Source organism: Leucoraja erinacea, chromosome 35 (assembly GCF_028641065.1).
Source record: "Leucoraja erinacea ecotype New England chromosome 35, Leri_hhj_1, whole genome shotgun sequence".
Taxonomy (NCBI): Eukaryota; Metazoa; Chordata; class Chondrichthyes; order Rajiformes; family Rajidae; genus Leucoraja; species Leucoraja erinaceus.
The window spans coordinates 10541168-10564761 of NC_073411.1; the positions used below are offsets into that span (position 1 = coordinate 10541168).

The 23594-nt window shown below is 46.0% G+C and overlaps 1 protein-coding gene across 6 annotated transcripts in view; it reads left to right on the plus strand.

Moving 5' to 3' along the window:
* Positions 1-23594, plus strand: part of LOC129713311 (transcription factor COE2) — a 219168-nt gene that overhangs the window by 166272 nt on the left and 29302 nt on the right. For all 6 annotated transcript variants that reach the window (XM_055662280.1, XM_055662277.1, XM_055662278.1 and 3 more), the window contains 2 exons: positions 13038-13126; positions 17074-17139. In XM_055662280.1, the coding sequence (XP_055518255.1) occupies positions 13038-13126; positions 17074-17139 (155 nt within the window). The remainder of the gene's footprint in view (positions 1-13037; positions 13127-17073; positions 17140-23594) is intronic.

Consider the following 23594-nt stretch of genomic DNA (forward strand, 5'->3'; position numbering starts at 1 on the left):
CAAGTACAGTGCAGGAACTGGCCCTATGGCCCACAAAGTCCATGCCAAACATGATGCCAAGTTAAGCTTGTCTCCTCTGCCTGCATGTGATCCATATCCCTCCAATCTATGAATATCCATGTGCCTAGCTTAGAGCCTCTTAAATGCCACGATCATATCTGCCTCCACTATTACCCTTGGCAGTGCGTTCCAGGCACCTATCACTCTCTGTATAAAAAAAAGATGCCCCGCATATCTCCTTTAAGCCTTTCCCCTCTCACCTTAAAGTTATGGCATCTAGTCCATGACATTTCCATTCTGGAAAAAAGGTTCTGAATGTCAACCCTATCTATTTGTCTCATAGTTTTATACACTTCAACCAGGTCTCCCCTCAACCTCTAATGTTCCAGAAAAAATCGGACCCAAGTTTGTCCAACTTCTCCTTATAGGTAATATGTTCTAATCCAGGCGGCAATCCAGGTGAACCTCTTCTGCACTCTACAAAGCCTTCACATCCTTCCTGTAACGGGGCATTAGAACTGCACACAATACTCCAAACACAGCATAATTAAAGTCATATAAAGCTGCAACAAGATTTTTAGTTTAGTTTAGAGATACAGCGCGGAAACAGGCCCTTCGGCCCACCGAGTCCGTGCTGACCAGCGATCCCCGCACATTAACACTATCCTACACTGGGCACAATTTTTACACCTATACCAAGCCTACAATTAACCTACAAACCTGTAGGGCTTTGGAGTGTGGGAGGGAACCGAAGATCTCGGAGAAAACCCACCCGGTCACGGGAAGAAAGTACAAACTCCACACAGACAAGCACCCGTAGTCGGGATCGAACCTGGGTCTCTGAGGCAACAACTCTACCACTGCGCCACCGTGCCACTCTAACATCCTGATACCCGAAGCCCCGACTGATGGAGGCAAGGAAACCATAAACCTTCTTTACTGCTTTAAAATCATTTACGAGTGTAAGAGGCTGTGAGATGGGTGGGAACACTCATCCTGCCAACATTTCTTGGTACATTTTCAAAACAGGAGACCTAATCATTGGCTTTGCCTGCATGACAGAGACATTTCACCGTAAATCATAACCGCATAACAGTGTGGATTGTCAGTAGGGATAGAGGAAACAAACAAACATCTCCTCAGGGCCTTATACATTTTCATTAAAAAGGACAGGAACACGATATTCTGAAGGGAAAAATCACACTCGTAACTGCTGTGCATGTGGTCACGTCGATTATAGGTGTTTACTTTGTGTTCCTCGAGCAAGATGGCCGGGAGCAGAACTAACTCGACAATATGCAAGTAGTTTTATCCCAGAGCTGTTTGCCATGAACTAATCCTAAAGGTTGATCAGAGGACAACACACGTACAATCCACCTTTTGTCGCCCGAGATTGCTTCCGATCTGAACCACCCAATTCTCTCTTAAATTAGCATTCCAGGAAACCTGAACTCTAAGAAAATAGAAAGAGCATACAAAATTATGTGCTAGAGTGTAGTTGAATTTAATTTCCAGATACAGCATGGAAACAGATAGAGCTTTAGGAGCTAGCAGAATCAAGGGAAACGGGGAGAAGGCAGGCACGGGTTACTGATTGTGGATGATCAGCCATGATCACAATGAATGGCAGTGCAGGCTCGAAGAGCCAAATGGCACCTTCCTGCACCTATTTTCTATGTTTCTAAACATTTTTCTAAGCATAATTAATAAGCAATATGGTAAGGTTTCCTTCATGCCTCTGAAATGGATGCAGGTTAGGTCCAGCGCAGGTTAGATGTAGCATTGGTTTTGGGTTATTAAGTGTTACAAAATATGGTGAAAATGTGCTGTCTGGTTAAATCATACCAGTCAACCCCTTGCAGATATTGCAGAGAGAGAGAGAGAGAGGGAAGCGAGCGTAGAACATAGTGACTAGTGGCGTGCCTCAAGGTTCAGTGCTGGGCCCGTTACTGTTTGCCATCTACATCAATGATTTGGATGAGAACATACAGGGCAAGATTAGCAAGTTTGCTGATGATACAACAGTGGGTGGTTTTACAGATAGTGAAGATGGTTGTGAAAGATTGCAGCAGGATCTGGATCGATTGGCCAGGTGGGCGGAGGAATGGTTGATGGACTTTAATACCGAGAAGAGTGAGGTGTTACATTTTGGGACGTCGAACAAGGGCAGGACCTACACAGTAAATGGTAGGCCTCTGGGTAGTGTGTAGAACAGAGGAATCTATGAGTACTAGTGCATGGTCCTTGAAAGGTCAGGTGGTCAAAAAGGCTTTTGGCACTTTGGCCTTCATCGGTCAGAGTATTGAGTATAGAAGTTGGGAGGTCATGTTGCTGTTGTATAAGACGTTGGTGAGACCGCATATCTGTGTGGAGTTTGCACGTTCTCCCCGTGACTGTGTGGGTTTTTCTCTGGGTTTACCGGTTTCCCCTCACCATCCCGAAGACGTGCAGGTTTGTAGGTTAATTGGACCGCTTCTGTAAATTCTCCCTATTGTATAGAAGGAGTGTACAGGTAATCATTGGTCAGCGTGGACTCGGTGGACCGATGGGCGTGTTTACACGCAGTATCTCAAAAACTAAAACTAAAAAACTGAAGGTCGAGGCCAGGGATAGTTGGGCATCTTCTGACTGACAGACTCTGAGTTGTAATGGGGCCGTCCCACTGTACGAGCTAATTCAAGAGTTCTCCCGAGTTTCCCCTCATTCGAACGGTAATAGCCGCTCGTAGGTACTCGGGGCTCTCGTGGACATTTTTCAACATGGTGAAAACTCTTCACGAGTCTTCACGAGATTACCGCGTTTCCCGAGAACCTGCCGTTAGCGTTACAAGCCGCTAAGAGACGTCCCCGAGCTCCGACGTACCCGCTACGTACATTCTACGTGCTTACCACGAGTTTGATTTTTTTTTTAACTCGGGAGAGCTCTTGAATTACCTCGTACAGTGGGACAGGCCCTTAATTCAAAGTTCCGAGGATCATTCCTACCTCAGAAGATTTTTCTGTATCCCAACTGATCCACTCGAGAACTGTTTCCATTTAACGAAGCATTAAAACCAGACTCTTGGCAAACCCTGTGGCCCTGTAGACCTTGGGATGTGCTTGGCACACTTTTCCACCCCTTTGTTAAAATCAGCTGTATCGTGTCTTTGTTACCGCTGACTGGCCTTAATTATTCCAGAACACCATCCTGGGTGTCCTAACACACACCACACACCAATCCTCTCATGTCTGGGGATATGGGGAGAAGGCAGGAGAATGGGATTGATCAACCATGATTGAATGGCAGAGTAGACTTGATGAATGGGCCGAATGGCCTAATTCTGCTCCTAGCATTTATGAACCTTCTGAAGTTTATTTTCATTCACCTCACAATTCCATAATTTCTTCCACTTCCCTCGACTCTACCACTCAGCCACACGTCAGGAGCTATTTACAGCAGCCAATTAACTTACTGACCTGCGCGTCTTTGGGATGTGGGAGGAAACCGGAGCACTCAGGGGAAACCCACTCAGCCACAGGAAGAGCGCGCAAACTCCACACAGACAGGACCTGTGGTCAGGATTGAACCTGGGTCTCTGGAGCTGTTAGGCATCCAGCTCTACCAGCTGTGCCACTGTGAATAGTGCCGGGTATCATTGCACATTCGCTATTTAATTGAGTATTATAATAAGATCAACAAGGGTTTTGTTTTTAGTGTAAACAACTCCTCTCTCATCTCCCTTTATAACTAATCGTATTAAGATGGTGCATTTCTTGTCACATTTTGGAGAGAGATTTTCCCGGATGGAAACTTTCCACCACACTTACAGGTAATTGCAATTTTAAAAAAAAAGTGACTAGGCATGAGAGATTGTTAATAACTGCACAACAAATCAAAACCAAAAAAAAAACCCAGCAGTTAGTGATTTCAACAAACCTAATTGCTCTGAGTAAATTGATCCCAGTGTGTAAGAAGATGGTTGAATGAGGGGGGGGTGTGTGTGGGAGGGAGGAGAGAATAACAGTGTCTGAGTGTAGGATGGTTGGCATGGATATGGTGGGCCGAAGGGCCTATTTCCATGCTGTACAACTCGATGACGCATTCTTTCTGATCAAATACAGGTAGACAAAACGAGTTAGGAATTGAATCATTTGTTAAAACATAACAACATCTGAATTGGAATAGAAGTACCTGTCGGCCAATTCGATCCCTTGTGCCTGTTTCATCTTTTAGTAAGTTCATGGCTGATCTATCCTCAGGCCGGCACTGTAGTGTAGCTGGTAGAGCTGCTGCCTCACAGCGCCAGAGCTGACCTCGGGTGCTGATTGTGTGGAGTTTGCACGTTCTCCCTGTGAGCGCATGGGCTTGTATACCCTGGAGTTTAGAAGGATGAGAGGGAATCTTATTGAAACATATAAGATTATTAAGGGCTTGGACAAGCTAGAGGCAGGAAACATGTTCCTGATGTTGGGGGAGTCCAGAACCAGGGGCCACAGTTTCAGAATAAGGGGTAAGCCATTTAGAATGGCGATGAGGAAACACTTTTTCTCACAGAGAGTTGTGAGTCTGTGGAATTCTCTGCCTCAGAGGGCGGTGGAGGCCAGTTCTCTGGATACTTTCAAGAAAGAGCTAGATAGGGCTCTTAAAGATAGTGGAGTCAGGGGATATGGGGAGAAGGGAGGAACGGGGGTACTGATTGGGGATGATCAGCCACGATCACATTGAATGGTGGTGCTGGCTCGAAGGGCCGAATGGCCTACTCCTGCACCTATTGTCTATTGTCCTCCAGATGCTTCGGATTACTCCCACATCCCACAGACGTGCAGGTTTATTGGTTAATTGTCCCTCTGTGAATTACTCCTGATGTGTCGTGAGTGAATGACAAAGTGGGATAACATGGAACACTAATGTGACCTGTTGATCGATGATGGCATGGACTCGGGCTGAAGGGATCATTTCCATGCTGAAACTCTAAGCTAAGCTAAACTAACTTCTGTTTCCCTGCACGAAACCTGTATATCCCTTCATTCCTTTAATATCTAATAATCTCAGCCATGAATCTAACCAGGATCTGAGACACTAGGGTAGATTATTCCCAAGATTCCAACACCTACTGCTAAATACATTTTCCTGACTCACATTACTGAATGGTTTCTTATTTTGAGAATTTTCTTTTGCCAGAATTCCTCTCAGCAGCCATTTTAGGTTCCCTACCCAATGACACACTGCAGTAAGTGTTAGTTTAGTTTTAGAGATACAGCATGGAAACAGGCCCTTCGGCCCACTGAGTCTCCAACAATCATCATTCACACTAGTTCTGTGCTATCCCATTTTCGCATCCGTTAAACCCACACACTCTGGGCCATATACAGAGGGCCAATTAGCCTACAAACCCGCACGTCTTTGGGATGTGGGATGAAACCGGAGCACCCGGAGGAACCCCACGCCTTCCCAGGGAGAACATGCAACTTCTCGCAGGCAGCACCCGAGGTCAGGATCGACCCTGTGGTCTCTGGGGTTGCGAGGCAGCATTTCTACCAGCTGAGCCACTGTGCTGTGGTTTCATTACATTTAAACAAAGAGTACTTTCTGTGCTAAAAAAAAAACCGTGTGCACTCATTTTCCAGTGCTTGAGAAGCTTGGGGAATCAGGTCTTATTCTTTCAACGAATGTAATCTCAGTTTTAAGGATTAGCTGGAAAAATCATGTAACTCTTCAAACCTGTTCTCTATTATTAATTACATTTCTTCTCAGCCTCCCTCTCTATCTCACCCCACCAAAATGTATCATTCTCAATCCCACACGTACCACCCAGATGGTCACTTGAGCCGCGGAATTCTGGAGGTTCACAATTCCCTGAGCAAAGATATCTCCGCATTGTAGTCCTAAACCTTTGTGCCGTGATTCTGAGACCATGGCCCTCAGTTTTAGACACCGCTCAGGAGAAAAAGCCTCCCCGCATCTGTGCTGTCAAGCCCAGTTAGAATTTTATAGATTTCAATGAGATCACCACTCATTCTTCTAAACTCCAGAGAACAGACTGTATTATTGCAGGCAATTTGTGCGGTATAATTTGAAGTGTTGGGAAGCAAAGGCTGGAGCATAATGATAGTTTGGGGTTTTGTTCATAAAGGCTTAAAAAAAAATAAGCTGAGACGCAAGTTTTTTTTTTTGAGTTGCAACTTGACTTGAAACCTTTTAAAGATTCATACACGGAGAACCGGGTGATATGGAACATCGGAGATTACTGCACACGGAGTCATAGAGCAAGGGAACAGGCCCTTCAGCCCATCAAATCCATGCTAGCTCTCAAGCACCAAATTACAGGGGCGGCACAGTGGCAGAGTTGCTGCCTCACAGCGCCAGAGACCCGGGTTCAATTCTGACTGTGTGTGTGTGCTGTCTGTACGGAGTTTGTACATTCTCCCCGTGACCGCGTGGGTTTTCCCCGGGTGCTCCGGATTCCTCCTGCACTCCAAAGACGTAAAACTTGTCCCTGGTGTGTCGGTTCGTGGGAGTGTACGGGAATAGCTGATCGGCGCGGACTGGGTGGGCCAAAAGTGCCTGTTTCCGAGCTGTATCACGAAAACTAAAACTAAGTCTATGTTTTAATTTAATCACCCAGAGAAGATCCTGACGTGATCAACATTTATTGCGATTACTTCTCTCTGGAGTTAAGAGACAACCACTTCAGTAAATTTAGAGATACATTATGGCTGCATCAGTCACAGAGATATCCTGTCTATCAATTTTCCATCACAGATTCATAAGGTCATAAGTGATAGAAGCTGAATTAGGCCATTTGGCCCATCGTCTATTCCACCATTAAACCGTGACTGATCTAATGCTACCCCCCAATCCCATTCTCGTGCCTTCTCCCTATAACCCTTGACACCTGTTTAAGAAGGAACTGCAGATGCTGGAAAATCGAAGGTACACAAAAAAGCTGGAGAAACTCAGCGGGTGCAGCAGCATCTATGGAACGAAGGAAATAGGCAACGTTTCGGGCCGAAACGTTACCTATTTCCTTCGCTCCATAGATGCTGCTGCACCCGCTGAGTTTCTCCAGCTTTTTTGTGTACCCTTGACACCTGTATTAGTATCTATCAAGTATCTATCTATCTCTACCTTAATAATATCCATTGACTTCAGTGGCAATAACTTCCTCAGATTCACCTCCCTTTACATACTCTGTTGTGCTGCAGCAAGCAAGAATTTCATTGTCCAATCTGGGACACATGACAATAAAACTCTCTTGACTCTTGACGGAGTTCTTCCAGGACTTTGCATTTTGTACACATCCCCTTCCCAGGAGGATTTTTATCGAAATGTAATCGCACCTCTGATACAAACGTTTTGTTTCAGATACTTTTAACAGCTTTAAACTTACATTCTGCTGCTGCCAAGGGCGATTGTAAACTCAGGTGGAGAAAACAGAAAATGCTGAAACACTCGGCCATTCAGGCATCACCTGTGGCGAGACAAAAACAATATCGTTAACTGTCTGCCTCTTTCCACAGATGCTGACTGACCTGCTGAGTCTTTCCAGCATATTTTCCGTCAGATTACCACTATCTGCATTTAAAACTAAAATGTATTTTAACTCGGATCATTGGATTACTTGTTGAGGCTTTTGGCTGTTCGCCCTTGCCCATGAAGTTTCAGATAGTGTCCGTGTTGTTAAAGCCCTGTCCCACTGTACGAGTTCATTCCAAGAGTTCTCCCGGGTTTTCCCTGATTCGAACTCGGAGATTTACGGTAATTGCCGCTCGTCGGTACTCTGGGCTTTCGTGGACATTTTTCAACATGTCGAAAAATCTTCACGAGTCTTCCCGGGCTTACCGTGTTTCCCGAGTACCTGCCGTTAGCGTTACGAGCCGCTAAGAGACGTCCCCGAGCTCGGACGTACCCGCTATGTTCATTCTCCGTTCTTAAAACTTGCGTCTCAGTCTGATTTTTTTTAAAACTCGGGAGAGCTCTTGAATGAACTCTTACAGTGGGACAGGGCCATTATGATGCATTGCACAATTGAAGGGCAGCACGGTGGAGTAGCGGTAGAGTTGCTGCCTTACAGCACCAGAGACCCGGGTTCAATCCTGACTGCGGGTGCTGTCTGTACACAGTTTGTACATTCTCCCTGTGACCTGAGTGGTTTTCTCCGGGATCTCCGTTTTTTCTCCCCACATTCCAAAGACGTACAGGTTGGTAGCTTAATTGGCTTTGGTACAATTGTAAGTTGTTGCTAGTGTGTGCAGGAAAGTGTAAGTGTGCGGGGATCGCTGGACGGCGCAGGCTCGGTGGGCCAACGTTTTTACGCGCTGCATCTCTGAGCGAAACAAATAACGATGAACTGCTTGGTGGCACTCACTACCAACAGAAGAATGGTCACATCGTGTCGATGCACAGGCTGAGAAACTGACCCATAGTGAGTGCTTTACAGCAAGGGAGGCCAGAAAAGCAGAAAGGAAAGTTGCAAGGCCATGAAGACACAATCGCTGCTTTGAGCAGTGTAAAACCTGAAATACTTTAAGCTCCACAATCAATCAATCCTATCAGGTTGCCTGGAAACAGCTTCCTGATCTTTGCTTTCTAGGGGTTAGAGGGAGGGGGGGGGTGGGGGGGGGGGGGGGGGGGGGGTGGGGGGGGGGGGGGGGGGGGGGGGGGGGGGGGGGAGGGAGGGCAGAAAGAGATGGATCTCCCTCTCTCCGCACATTCCTCAGCCAGCCATGGACCTTCCCCAAGTCCCGCAAGGGGTTAAATGCGGTTACCCATTTTCCACCTCTCTAATTTCCCACTGGAGCTCAGCAACAATTGTGTTGCAATGCTCCATCTGCAAGCTGTATGTTGCAGAGGCAGTAATTTATTAGGACAATGGACCCAAGGAGCAGAACAGCACTAAACCCTCCCCCCTCCCTCCTCCCCTCACCTCAAGCGCCACATGCTCGTGCTCTGGGGAGCCCTTTATCACCACTACCTCTGCTGCAAGCATCTCAAACAGAATGATGAACACTTTCTGATGATGTAATTGCCACTGGCATTTCCTCTTGCTGGTGAATTATTAAATTACTTGCAAGGATATATTTCTCAGTAACATTAAAATCACCACCTGGAGAATTGTTGGAAATTGTTAGCAAGTCTTAATGAATAGTCTTCTCTTACTTGGCTTTTCGTTCATCTTTTCCCTCCGAAGTTGGAGCAACTTTTAAGTCCCGTGCAAAAAAAAAAATGGCTTAACACTTCAGGAATTTGCCGTTTCCACAGGAAGCCTTGGATTCTGGCGAAGGATTTATTTTTTTGGAAAAGGGAGGAGTTGTTATATTGTTGGTGCGCTGAGAGGCAGGATTGTTGCAAAAGGAACGAGAGGCCCTGAGGCCAAACTCAGTACAGCATTTTGTGCAGGAGAAATTGAGGCTCCAGCCTCAGGCTGGGTTTTGGCCGAGGGTCTCGACCCAAAACGTTGCCTGGTTCTTTCGCTCCATAGATGCTGCTTCACCCGCTGAGTTTCTCCAGCATTTCTCCAGTTGGCTCATTATATCGGCTTCACCCGCACTGGGAGAGGGAAATTAGTTTTGTTTTGTTTATTGTCACGTGCAGTGAAAAGCTATTGTCGCGTGCTATCCAGTCAGCGGAAAGACAACTCATGATTACCATCGAGCCATCCACATTGTGCAGATACATGATAAAGGGAATAACGTTTAGTGCAAGTTAAAGCCAGTAAAGTCCGGTCAAAGATAGCCCGATAGTATTTCAGGACCGATCTCCAGTTGTCGTAGGTAGACAAAAAATGCTGGAGAAACTCTGCGGGTGAGGCAGCATCTATGGAGAGAAGGAATTGGCGACTTTTCGGGTAGAGAACGTCCTTCAGACTGATCTAGTTATCGTGGGATGGTTCAGTTGCCTGATAACAGCTGGGAAGAAACTGACCCTGAATCTGGAGATGCACAGTTTCACACTTCTACACCTTTTGCCCGATGGGAAAAGGTATCCCAGGAATTAGATCTTTTTCCAATGAATGCTCACGGATCAATGCCACACAGGGGTCCAGGTCAGGGGTCATGGGGCAAAGGCAGGAGAATGTGGTTGAGAGGGAAAAATGGATCAGCTATGGTGGAATGGCAGAGTAGATTTGATGGGCCGAATGGCATAAATTCTGCTCTTAGAACTTAGAACGTAGGTCTTATGAACATGTGAACTATAGTATAATCAAGATGGGAGCTTGGTTATGCTACAATCCCTGCTCAGATGCTAACATACGTTGATATATCTGAAGAAGGGTCTCACCTATTCCTTCTCTCCATAGATGCTGCCTCACCCGCTGAGTTTCCGCAACATTTTTTGTCTACCTTCGATTTTTTTCCAGCATCTGCAGCTCTTTATTAAACATCTCGGCAAGCAAGCCAAGTCACAAAGAGCCACAGACCAACTGCTGGATTGGGCGAGTGGTACAGATGAATATCGGACAGTTTCTCTGCTAGTTTCTCTGCTGCCTGACTCATGCCTCCATGATGTTTCCTGCCAGGGTTCTGTGTCACAGATGCTCACATGCCCCATTTCCACACCCTCAGTTAGCCATAACTCACCAAGTACCATTCTTGCCTTTCAAAGCTAAGATGTGTGTGTGTAACCAGTGCTTTGTGTCCTTCCTGTCGTCTATATTTGATGGGGTGAGGATCCAGGCATCGAGCTTTTTTTTTTTGGCCGAGGTCCCTTTTTAGCATTGAAAATCTTCCTCTCATGAAACCGTACAATGTGGAAGCAGGCCCTTCAGCCCAACGTGCCCATGCCGACCAACATGTCCCATCTGCACTAGTCCCACCTGCCTGCGTTTGTCCAAATCCCACTAAAACTTGTCCTATCCATGTACCTGCTCAAGTGTTTCTTAAACGTTGCAGTAATACCTGCCTCACCGACCTCCTCTGGCAGCTCGTTCCATACGCTCACCACCCGGGTTCTGTGCTTCCGACGTCTTGTGAATGTTTGGATCAGTTGTTTATGTTGCTTGGTGCTGACAAAGTAATGAAGCTAATTATGTAAGTCTCCTGTCAGCAGTAAATTGCTGGCTGCAGTTTCCATGGGCAGATTTAACGGTACTTGGAAAATACAACTGGTTCTCTACAATCCCTGTAATTCACCACCAGGGCAGTGGATTAAGAGCTGGTCCTGCCCGCAAGATGCAGTCAAACAGCGGGTGATGGTAAGGCAGAAATGGGCAACAGGAGGCTATTTGGTTTAGTTTAGAGATACAGCGTGGAAACAGGCCCTTCGGCCCAGCGGACCCATGCCGACCATTGATAGATATAGATAGATAGATATGCCATTTATTGTCACTATACATGTACAGTGAAACTGAAAGCTGCTCGTACTCAGTGCATACATACAATTTAGCACAAAAAACAAGAAACAGAAAAAACAAAAAACAGAAGGGAGATGGGGGGGGGAATAGGTGCACACATTCTGTGGCGCTACATACATATATACATATATACAGATGGAAGTCCGTGTTGGGCGGTGTAGTCAGTGCATGTGTGAATTTGAATTTATAGTAGATATAATTCTCGGAAAGCAACTATTCCTGAGTCTGTTTGTCCTGGATTTGATGCACCTATAGCGCCTTCCAGAGGGCAGCAGGTCGAACAGTCCAAACGCAGGATGGGAGCTGTCTTTGATGATATTCTTTGCCCTGCTAAGGCAGCGGGAGGTGTAGATGTCCATCAGGGAGGGGAGAGGGCAGCCAATGATCCTCTGCGCTGTCCTGGTTACCCTCTGAAGCCTCTCCCTGTCTGCCATGGTGCAGCTGCCATACCATGCTGTAATGCAGTATGTCAGCAGGCTCTCGATGGACGAGCGGTAGAAGGTCAGCAGCAGGTTAGAGTCCAGATCACCCATTGACGTTAGTTCTAGCTTATCCCACTTTACAATTCCTGTACATTACAGGCAACTTACAGTGGACAATTGAGTGCCTTTGCAACAATATACGTTAGCATGTAGCTGCATAATTAGCATCTTCCACAACGACCAGCGATCCCCGGGGGTGGGAGATTGCAACCTTCGCCGAATGCAATCAACCTGGCGTGCACAATCAAATAAGATCAAATAGACCAAGTTGCTCTACAACGTTAGGCTGTGCACGCCACACGCAAGAAGAAGAAACAATCCCTGCACACCAACACCATCCTACACCCACCAGGGACAATTTACACAAACTCCAAGCCAAATAACTTACACACCTGGAGTGTGGGAGGAAACCGAAGATCTCGGAGAAAACCCACCCGGTCACGGGGAGAACGTACAAACTCTGTACTCCCACTCCGAGACCCTTCTTCAGACTGGATGAGGGTCTCGATCGAAACATCACCCATTCCTTCTCTCCAGAGTTGCTGCCTGTCCCGCTGAGTTACTCCAACTTTTTGTGTCTATCTTCAGTCTGAACCTATTACATTTTATATACATCACCTGTGTTGGTATTTTCTAACAAAACGTTAGTTCTATTTTCTACCTGTTGGCTGGCATTGAGGTATGCCAGGGGCTAATATTGTTCAACGTGTTAAGGGTCTATTGGTGATTTTTTTCGGCAACTGCCGGAGTCACTGACTGACGTGTCAGGGTCGCCGAAAGATTTAGAACATTTCAAAATCCAGCGGCGACCAAAAAAACGTTGCGGCACTTGAGGAGACACCGCACGTCATTACATCATCACGCCGCGTCACGCCTCGACTTTTTCGGTGACCTGATACATCAGTCAATGATGCCAACAGTCGCCGAAAAAAATCACCCAAGTGGGACAGGCCCTTTAAGCACAGAAGTTCACTTCAAATCTGATCATTGCGAAATACAAATGTCAAAATGATTGGGGATTTTGGCGATACCAGGCCACTGGTACACCACTGATCCTCCAGCAACTGATAGTCCGGCACTTCCTTTGATCCGGACAAAATTCCGAGTGCTTTTCAGATGTGTGCCTCTGTCCTGAAATGGTGCATTGTTTATTGTTAATTCCTTATTCAATCTTTTCAATCTTTCTGGAGCTAATCTGGTCAATTTGTCACTTGGTCCCACAGCCCTGAATGAACCAACAATAGACTATGGATTCCAGAGGCTGCAGAAGGTCATCCCAAGGCACCCTGGTGACCCAGAAAGACTAGCAAAGGTTAGTAGAACAACACTGAGTGATTAAATTAGAGCATGCACGCAATGTGTGGAGCTCTGAGAATAACATAACATGCATAACATAGCAGTCTGATGAAGAGTCTCGACCCGAAACGTCACCTATTCCTTTTCTGCAGTGATGCTGTCTGACCCGCTGTTGCTCCAGCATTTTGTGTCCATCTTCGGTGTGAACCAGTATCTGCAGTTCCTTCTTACACATAGTAGGCATACACCATCGTGTTCACCATTTATAGGAGTAGAATTGGGCCATTCAGCCCATCTACTCCGCTAATCAATCATGGCTGATCTCTGCCTCCTAATCCCAATTTCCTGCCTTCTCCCCATAACCCTTGACACCCGTTCCAATCGAGAATTTGTCTATCTCTGACGTAAAAATATCCACTAACTTGGCCTCCACTGCTTTCCGTGGCAATGAGTTCCACAGATTAACTACCCTCTGACTAGAGAGGTTCCTCCTCATCTGCTTTCTAAAAGAGCGCCCTTTATTTCTGAGGCTATGACCTCTGGTCCTAGACTCACCCACCAGTGGAAGCGTCCTTTCCACATCCACTCTATCTACGCCTTTCATTATTCTGTAAGTTACAATGAGGTCCCCCCCCCCTCAACCTTCTAAACTCCAGGTTACTGTGGAAGCTATAGGCATGAGGTGTCCGACAGGCAAATGCTTCTTTGTTTGCCACAGTCTCTTCCTCTGATGGAAGCTCTGACCTCGAGCCATGGGTCATTCTTCACGTTGGAACCATTCAGTGTTTGACCATGAAAGGCATCACATACACACTCTGTCGCTCGCAATATGGAAATAAACAACTGCAGATGCCGGTTTGCAAAAAAAAAGACACTAAGTGCGGGAGTAACTCGGCAGGTCATGCATCATTTCTGGAGAATAAGGATAGGTGACGTTTCAGGCCAGGACCCTTCTTCAGCCTGAAACATCACCTATCCATGTTCTCCAGAGATGCTGCCTGACCTGCTGAATCACTCCAGCACTTCCTGTCTGTCCCTCTCAAGATGTCTACCCACACACATGCCATGCTCACAAACATGCACACATGTCATACACACACGCGTACAACTGACACGCAATCACACACACAGCCACCCTGCATGCACACACATACATGAACGCCACACACACACATACACCCTGCATACACACACACACTCACTCACACACACACACCCTACATGCACATGCACACACACACTCTCTCACACATACACACACACCCGACATGCACTCGCACACACACCCGACATGCACACGCATGCACACTATCTCTCACACACATGCACACACATTCTCACATACACACACACACGCACACACACTCTCACACATACACACACTCTCACACACACACACTCACACTCACACACATACACACACACACACATACACACTCTCACACACACACACACACACACACTCTCACACACACTCACACACACTCACACACACACACACATATACACACACACATACACACACACACACACACACACATACACACACACATATACACACTCACACACACACACACACACACCACGCACACACACACACATACACACTCACACACACACAGATACACACACACACACACACACACACACACACACACACACACACACACACACACACACACACACACACACACACACACACACACTTTGACACACACACACACACACTCTCACACACACATGCCTACATGCACATACACATTCACACACACCTCAGTATCAGGTTTGCATAAGCTGGGAGAGCGAGCATTAAACCATGATCAAACCTGATCAAATGGAGTTATGATCAGAGCGACTGGGTGGAGGAGATGTGCATTTTATTGCCCTTTGCATGAAGCAAAGTGTTCCTCTCACAATGCTGATCCACAGAGAAGAGGTTTGTTTCAATCACAGAGGCTAATTAAGAAGCCTTTGAGGACCAGCACCTGTGTTATTTCAGCACTGCGGACAGTTCTGACCTGCAAGTCATTGCCAGCATAGACATAAAATATTGGAGTAACTCAGCGGGTCAGGCAGCATCTCTGGAGAAAAGGAATAAGCGACGTTTCGGGTTGAGATCCGTCTTCAGTCTGAGGAAGGGTCTCGACCCGAAACGTCACCTATTCCTATTCCTATCCCTTCTCTCCAGAGATGCTGCCTGACCCGCTGAGTTACTCCAACATTTTGTGTCTATCTTCAGTAGATAGCGGCATAGATATGTTAGACAGTCACATAGATATGATAGACAGTCAGAATCTTTCCCCAGGGTGGAAATGTCCAACACTAGTGGGCATAGCTATGAGGTGAGAGGTGGAATGTTCAATGGAGATTTGTGGGGCAAGTTATTTTCCACAAACATTTGGTGGGGGCCTGGAACACATCCCCTGTGTAGTGGTGGAAGCAGATAGTGGCTTTTAAGAGACTTTTAAGAGACTGGAGTATTGCGTGCAGTTTTGGTCTCCAAATCTGAGGAAGGACATTATTGCCATAGAGGGAGTGCAGAGAAGGTTCACCAGACTGATTCCTGGGATGTCAGGACTGTCTTATGAAGAAAGACTGGATAGACTTGGTTTATACTCTCTAGAATTTAGGAGATTGAGAGGGGATCTTATAGAAACTTACAAAATTCTTAAGGGGTTGGACAGGCTAGATGCAGGAAGATTGTTCCCGATGTTGGGGAAGTCCAGGACAAGGGGTCACAGCTTAAGGATAAGGGGGAAATCCTTTAAAACCGAGATGAGGAGAACTTTTTTTCACACAGAGAGTGGTGAATCTCTGGAACTCTCTGCCACAGAGGGTAGTTGAGGCCAGTTCATTGGCTATATTTAAGAGGGAGTTAGATGTGGCCCTTGTGGCAAAAGGGATCAGGGGGTATGGAGAGAAGGCAGGTACAGGGTACTGAGTTGGATGATCAGCCATGATCATATTAAACGGCGGTGCAGGCTCGAAGGGCCGAATGGCCTACTCCTGCACCTAATTTCTATGTTTCTATGTTTCTATGTTTTAGATAGGCATATGGAAGTACAAGGAATAGTGGGATATGGATCATGCACAGGCAGATGAGATCAGTTCTAGTTGGCATCATGTTTGGCACAAACATTATGGGCCAAAGGGCCTTGTTCCTGCTGTATTATTCAATGTTGTATGTTGTATGTTCTAATTCCTAAGCAAAGAAGGAAAGTTATTCTGTCTTGTAAACTCTATTTAGAAACATAGAAATGTAGAAAATAGGTGCAGGAGGAGGCCATTCGGCCCTTCGAGCCAGCACCGCCATTCATTGTGATCATGGCTGATCGTCCCAAATCAATAACCCGTGCCTGCCTTCTCCCCAATCCCTTGATTCCACTAGCCCCTAAAGCTCCATCTAACTCTCTCTTAAATCCATCCAATGACTTGGCCTCCACTGCCCACTGTGGCAGGGAATTCAACAAATTCTCAACTCTCTGGGTGAAAAAGTTGTTTTCTCACCTCAGTCTTAAATGGCCTCCCCTTTATTCTAAGACTGTGTGGCTCCAGGTTCTGGACTCGCCCGACATTGGGAACATTTTTCCTGCATCTACCTTGTCCAGTCCTTTTTATAATGTTATATGTTTCTATTGATTGGGGACAATCAGCCATGATCACAATGAATGACGGTGCTGGCTCGAAGGGCTGAACGGCACCTATTTTCTATGTTGCTATGTTTCTACTCTCCAGTGCCTTACCATTCACGGTGCTATGTTGTCCTGGGATAATGCAAGAACTGAGATCCACAGTGTGATGCAGCAGACGTTGGTATGAAGGTCAACAACTCGATCAGAAAACCCAGAGAAATATTGACACGATCTGACAAACCTATAATTAATAGTCTAAAATGCTTGAGTTAAATCCTGTGATCGTTTCATGACGTTACATTGGAGATTAATTGACTGTTTTGTCCCACAGGAAATGTTATTGAAGCGAGCAGCAGACCTTGTAGAGGCGTTGTATGGAGGACCACCAAACAACCAGGTACTGCACAGTGTTTGCCATGTTGTCATTCAGTGGATCAGTCTAATCGAAGCAAGCCTTCAGTCACAATTATGCCCCTGTCCCACTTAGGAAACCTGAACGGAAACCTCTGGAGACTTTGCGCCCCACCCAAGGTTCCCGGAGGTTCCGGAGGTTCTTGTCAGTCTCCCTACCTGCTTCCACTACCTGCAACCTCCGGGAACCACCTGCAACCTCCCGGAACCGCACAGAAACCTTGGGTGGGGCGCAAAGTCTCCAGAGGTTTCCATTCAGGTTTCCTAAGTGGGACAGGGGCATAGCACATTAGGATACGTTGGCGGCACAGTGGCACAGCTAGCAGAGCTGCCGCCTCTCAGCTCCAACGCCCTGAGTTCAATCCTGGCCTCAGGCACTGTTTGTGTTATTTAGGCAGCATGGTGGAGCAGTGGTAGAGTTGCTGCCTCACAGTACCGCAGCTGTCTTCCAGATCATCCTCGGAGCAGGCTGCTGGACTCATTGCCATCCATGCCTGTTGCCAGATGCTGGGTCACATGTTGGGTTGGTCCGCTGTTGTCTGCTGGAGTAACAACATCACTGATAAAAACAGCAAGAAAATCTGGACAAGCTGGTGAAAAGAGCTAGCTCAGTGCTGGGGGGGAGAGTGGACTCTGGGGTGGATGTGCTTGAGAGGCGTATGAGGAGCAAGGTGCAGGTCATCCTCGACAACTCCGGGCACCCCCTCCATGAAACTCTGGAGGGTCAGAGGAGCAGACGGAACAACAACCGATTCCACTCTCCCTGTGCTGTAGAACGGAGCGGTTCAGGAGATCACCCCTGCAGCCGTGAGATTTTATAATACTGACCGCTAGGCTGTATGGGGATGCTTTGCACTTTTAATAGTTATTTATTGGGTTATTTTTAAGTATTTATTACTTTTATGTATTGTCCGTATTTTATGTACGTTCTGACTGTGTTGGCTACTGGACATTAAATTTTCCTGAGGGATTAATAAAGTATCTATCCATCTATCTATCTATCTATCATCTATCTATCTATCTATCTATCTATCTATCTATCTGTCTGTCTGTCTATCTATCTGTCTGTCTGTCTATCTGTCTGTCTGTCTATCTGTCTATCTGTCTATCTATCTATCTATCTATCTATGGCAGTCAGGCTCTATCTCTCTATCTATCTATCTATCTCTCTCTATCTATCTATCTTTCTATCTTTCTATCTTTCTATCTATCTATCTATCTATCTATCTATCTATCTATCTATCTATCTATCTATCTATCTATCTATCTATCTATCTGTGTCTCTCTATATCTATCTATCTATCTATCTATCTATCTATCTATCTATCTATCTATCTCTATCTATCTATCTATCTATCTATCTATCTATCTATCTATCTATCTGTCTGTCTGTCTGTCTGTCTGTCTGTCTGTCTGTCTATCTATCTATCTATCTATGATCTATGATCTATCGAAGGGCCGAATCTATCTATCTACCTATTTCTATGTCCCAGCCTCAACTAACTTCCTCTCTTTCTCGTTCCATCTATCTATCTATCTATCTATCTATCTATCTATCTATCTATCTATCTATCTATCTATCTATCTATCTATCTATCTATCTATCTATCTATCTATCTATCTATCTATCTGTCTGTCTGTCTGTCTGTCTGTCTGTCTGTCTGTCTCTGTCTATCAGCCATGATCCTATTGAATAGCAGTGCTCGTTCGAATCCGAATGGCCTACTCCTGCACCTAATTTCTATGTTTCTATCTATCTATCTATCTATCTATCTATCTATCTATCTATCTATCTATCTATCTATCTATCTATCTATCTATCTATCTATCTATCTATCTATCTATCTATCTATCTATCTCTATCTATCTATCTAGTCCCAGCCTCAACTACCTCCTCTGGCAGCTCGTTCCATCCCTTTGTGTGGAAAAAGTTGCCCCTCATACCCCTACTAAATATTTTCCTCTTCACCTTGATCCTCCATCCTCTGGTCCTCGATTCACCTACTCTGGGCAAGAGACTCTACCCGATCTATTCCTCTCTTGCATGGGAGAGAAAGATGGCTCAGCATCCTTTGACTATGTCAGAGTTAATGTTTAACAAGGCATCCTAATCCCACTGTGGCAAGAGAAACAAGTCTTTGTTTCGGTTTTCGGACTGGACCAGTCTTCCGAAAGTATCTTGGACAGTTTGTTTAGGAATCAGAAGCGTAATTGCATGAATTTGGCCAGGCATCTTGGAGAATGAGCCATTTCTGTAGTTAAATCAGTTCCGTCAGTTCCGTTGAGTTATTGCAGCAGCCACGTTGAGCAGCGACTGGTAGCGGCACTGTGCTGAGGCAACAGAACCCACTTGGGTCTGCCAGTTCTTGTCAAAGCACAGATCATAAAAGTTTATTGTCTTATAAGCAGGCCAGGATGTGTTACACATCAAATAATAAATGGAAAAACGGCACCTGATGTTTCCGCATTGCATCACTTGGCTCCTGTGCTGTCTTGACAGTCAAACCCCTTCCATGCGTTCTGTGGTTGTCCGGGGAGTGCTCGATGATACTAACTAGTCCACTCTACCCTCCAAAGACGACAATAGACAATAGGTGCAGGAGGAGGCCATTTGGCCCTTCGAGCCAGCAACGCCATTCAATGTGATCGTGGCTGATCATCCACAATCAGCACCCCATTCCTGCCTTCTCCCCATATCCCTTGACTCTGCTATCTTTAATAGCCCTATCTAACTCGCTCTTGAAAGCATCCAGAGAACCGGCCTCCACTGAGGCAGAGAATTCCACAGACTCACTACTCTCTGTGTGAAAAAGTATTTCCTCATCTCCGTTCCAAATGGCTTACCCCTTATTCTTAAACTGTGGCCCCTGGTTCTGGCTCCAACATCGGGAACATGTTTCCTGCCTCTAGCGTGTCCAAACCCTAAATAATCGTATATGTTTCAATAAGATGCCCTCTCATCCTTCTAAATTCCTGAGTATACAAGCCCAGCCGCTCCATTCTACCAACATATGACAGTCCCGCCATCCCGGGAATTAACCTTGTGAACCTACGCTGTACTCCCTCAACATTTCCACCCTGTTTCCATGCTGGAAGTGCTTGCGTTAGTGGGTGGAGGAGCATTCATTCTAGCATCTTAATGGCGGGAGGAATAGATGGAGGTTCATAAGGTTAAAAGGTATGAGGGATAGGAGTAGAAATAGTCCATTTGGCCCTTCATGTCTACTCCGCCATTCAATCATGGCTGATCTATCTCTCCCTCCTAACCCCACTCTCTTGCCTTCTCCCCATAACCTTTGATACTAATCAAGAATCTATCTCTGCCTTAAAAGTATCCACTGACAATATCCATGTGGTGATAGCTCAGAATGTGCTTCTCTTCTACCCCTTGCAAGGTACCTTAGCTATCCGCTGTCCAGCTCATTCTGTCTTGCAGGTGCCCAGATAGTAATGTCCAATCCAAGGGTTGTATCAACCATAGGGATGGAAACAGGCCCTTCAGCCCATTAGGCCAATGCTGACTATCAATCCCCTATTTACCACAAACCCATTTATGATGCTCACATCCTCATCAACTCCTCTCAGCTTTTACCACTCCCTGAATGTTTGGGGCCAATTTAAAGTGGCCAATAGTGATATGGGCCAAATGCAGGCAAGTGGGTCTAGAGCAGATGAGACATGTTGGTCGATGTGGGCATGTTAGGCCCAAGGGCATGTTTCCACACTGTATGACTATGAGCGGAAGATTATCCATGCTAACATGGGTCCTGGGCCAAAAAAGTTGCTTGATGCCTGGACCTTCCGCTCATCAAATATCGACTACAGTATGACTGGATGATCTAATTAACCTAACGTCCAAATATTTGCAATGCAGGAGAGAATCGGAGCAATGAGTCATTGGGGGAGGGGGGGCGAGGATGGGGTATGGCTGAAAACACACAGTTGTTGCATAACATGCAAACTCCACACAGACAGCACCCCTGGTCAGGATTGAATCCAGCTCTCTGGTTCTCTGAGGCAGCAGCTCCACCAGCTGTGCATGACCTAATCCTGACAGTTTGGGCAGTTTTTTGGGGAGACGGAAACATAATGACATCATTTTGGAATGCAATCTTGGAGGATGAGCCGCGAGATCTGGGTGTATTATACAATTTTTATACAATTATTTATTGTCATTTTTGAATACAATTATTTTTTGTAATCCTGCACGTTCTGACACAGCTACCAGAATAAATAGAATAGAATAATTGTGTAACACCAACAACAAAATTTGGTTCACAGGTGTCAAAATTTCCTGCACGTGTCTAAAACAACTAAATAAATTGCCAAAGGAGTACACACCCAACCCTCCATCCTTCTGTCGATTTCACAGTGTACCACAGTCCCTTAGTCTGTATCGCCCCTGCGTTCCTTGGCGGCTACATTTAGTGCTTTTATAGCAGAGGATGATCAGGAGCTGGTGTGGGTTGAGCTTTGATTAAGTGGCTCCTCCACCATGTCTCACCTCAAAGACCAACATCAGACCTCGAATCTTGGGCACAGATCGAAGCAACAAATCCCTAACCCCGCAGATCACAACTCAGCACTCGCTGAGATCCACCAGCTCCTAATGGTTCCGAACCACAATCGGTTTGCCTTTCACCAACTACACCACCAGAGCAAACCACATGCATCTGAAGCTAAATGAGATCAAGCTAACTAACTGCGATTTGATGTCAAACAAGTGTGTGATTAATGGTACATGTTTAAGCTGCCACTGTTCCCTTGAGCTCAGCTGAACTGACTGGCGTTAAAACCAGTGTTGTCTTAGGCTACGATCCAGATAGTTTTGGGCCTGTGGCTTTAGGCTTGAATCCAGGATGGTACATCTTATACAGAGCTGGCTGTTAAATCGTCAGCATATTCATACTGTCATGGGTTCACAGCTCTTGGCTTGCATGGTGACAGGGTTTTTTTTTTTTTTTTTTGCATTCTTCTAGATAGCTCTTGTCCCTTAGGACAGCCCTTCATTGATAACTGTGGCCTGAGGAAAGTCCTCAGGGGTTCTTTGAGACCATCAAGGAAAGGCTTGCTTCCGTGGGCTGTGATATAGAAACATAGAAACATAGAAATTAGGTGCAGGAGTAGGCCATTCGGCCCTTCGAGCCTGCACCGCCATTCAATATGATCATGGCTGATCATCCAACTCAGTATCCCGTACCTGCCTTCTCTCCATACCCCCTGATCCCCTTAGCCACAAGGGCCACATCTAACTCCCTCTTAAATATAGCCAATGAACTGGCCTCAACTACCCTCTGTGGCAGAGAGTTCCAGAGATTCACCACTCTCTGCGTGAAAAAAGTTCTTCTCATCTCGGTTTTTAAAGGATTTCCCCTTTATCCTTAAGCTGTGACCCCTTGTCCTGGACTTCCCTAACATCGGGAACAATCTTCCTGCATCTAGCCTGTCCAACCCCTTAAGAATTTTGTAAGTTTCTATAAGATCCCCTCTCAATCTCCTAAATTCTAGAGAGTATAAACCAAGTCTATCCAGTCTTTCTTCATAAGACAGTCCTGACATCCCAGGAATCAGTCTGGTGAACCGTCTCTGCACTCCCTCTATGGCAATAATGTCCTTCCTCAGATTTGGAGACCAAAACTGTACGCAATACTCCAGGTGTGGTCTCACCAAGACCCTGTACAACTGCAGTTGGTGGCTCTTTGCTGGCATTTGTGTTCAGAGGCCCAAGCCAATGATTTGGAGATGAAGTTCACCTCCTACCACGGACCGGAGGGAAATGGAGATAAAATTGGGAATATGCAATGCAAATATCAACTTGTGATCGCGATTCTCTAATTGTACAAAGTCGTCTGATCCATCCAAGACCGCAAGAAATTGCAGCAAATTGTAGACGCAGCTCAGACCGTTACACAAACCAACCTCCCTTCCTTTGAAGGTACACAAAAATGCTGGAGAAACTCAGTGGGTGCAGCAGCATCTATGGGGCGAAGGAAATAGGCAACGTTTTGGGCCGAAACCCGGAAGGGTTTCGGCCTGAAACGTTGCCTATTTCCTTCAGTCTGAAGAAGGGTTTCGGCCCGAAACGTTGCCTATTTCCTTCAGTCTGAAGAAGGGTTTCGGCCTGAAAAACGTTGCCTATTTCCTTCAGTCTGAAGAAGGGTTTCGGCCCGAAATGTTGCCTATTTCCTTCACTCCATAGATGCTGCTGCACCCGCTGAGTTTCTCCAGCATTTTTGTGTACCTTCGATTTTCCAGCATCTGCACAGTTCCTTCTTAAACATCCTTCCTTTGATTCCATTTATACCTCACGCTGCTTCGGATTTGTACCTTCTCCTCGTGACAGTGTGGGTTTTCTCCGGGTGCTCCGGTTTCCTCCAATTCTCCAAAGATAGAAACATAGAAACATAGAAATTAGGTGCAGGAGTAGGCCATTCGGCCCTT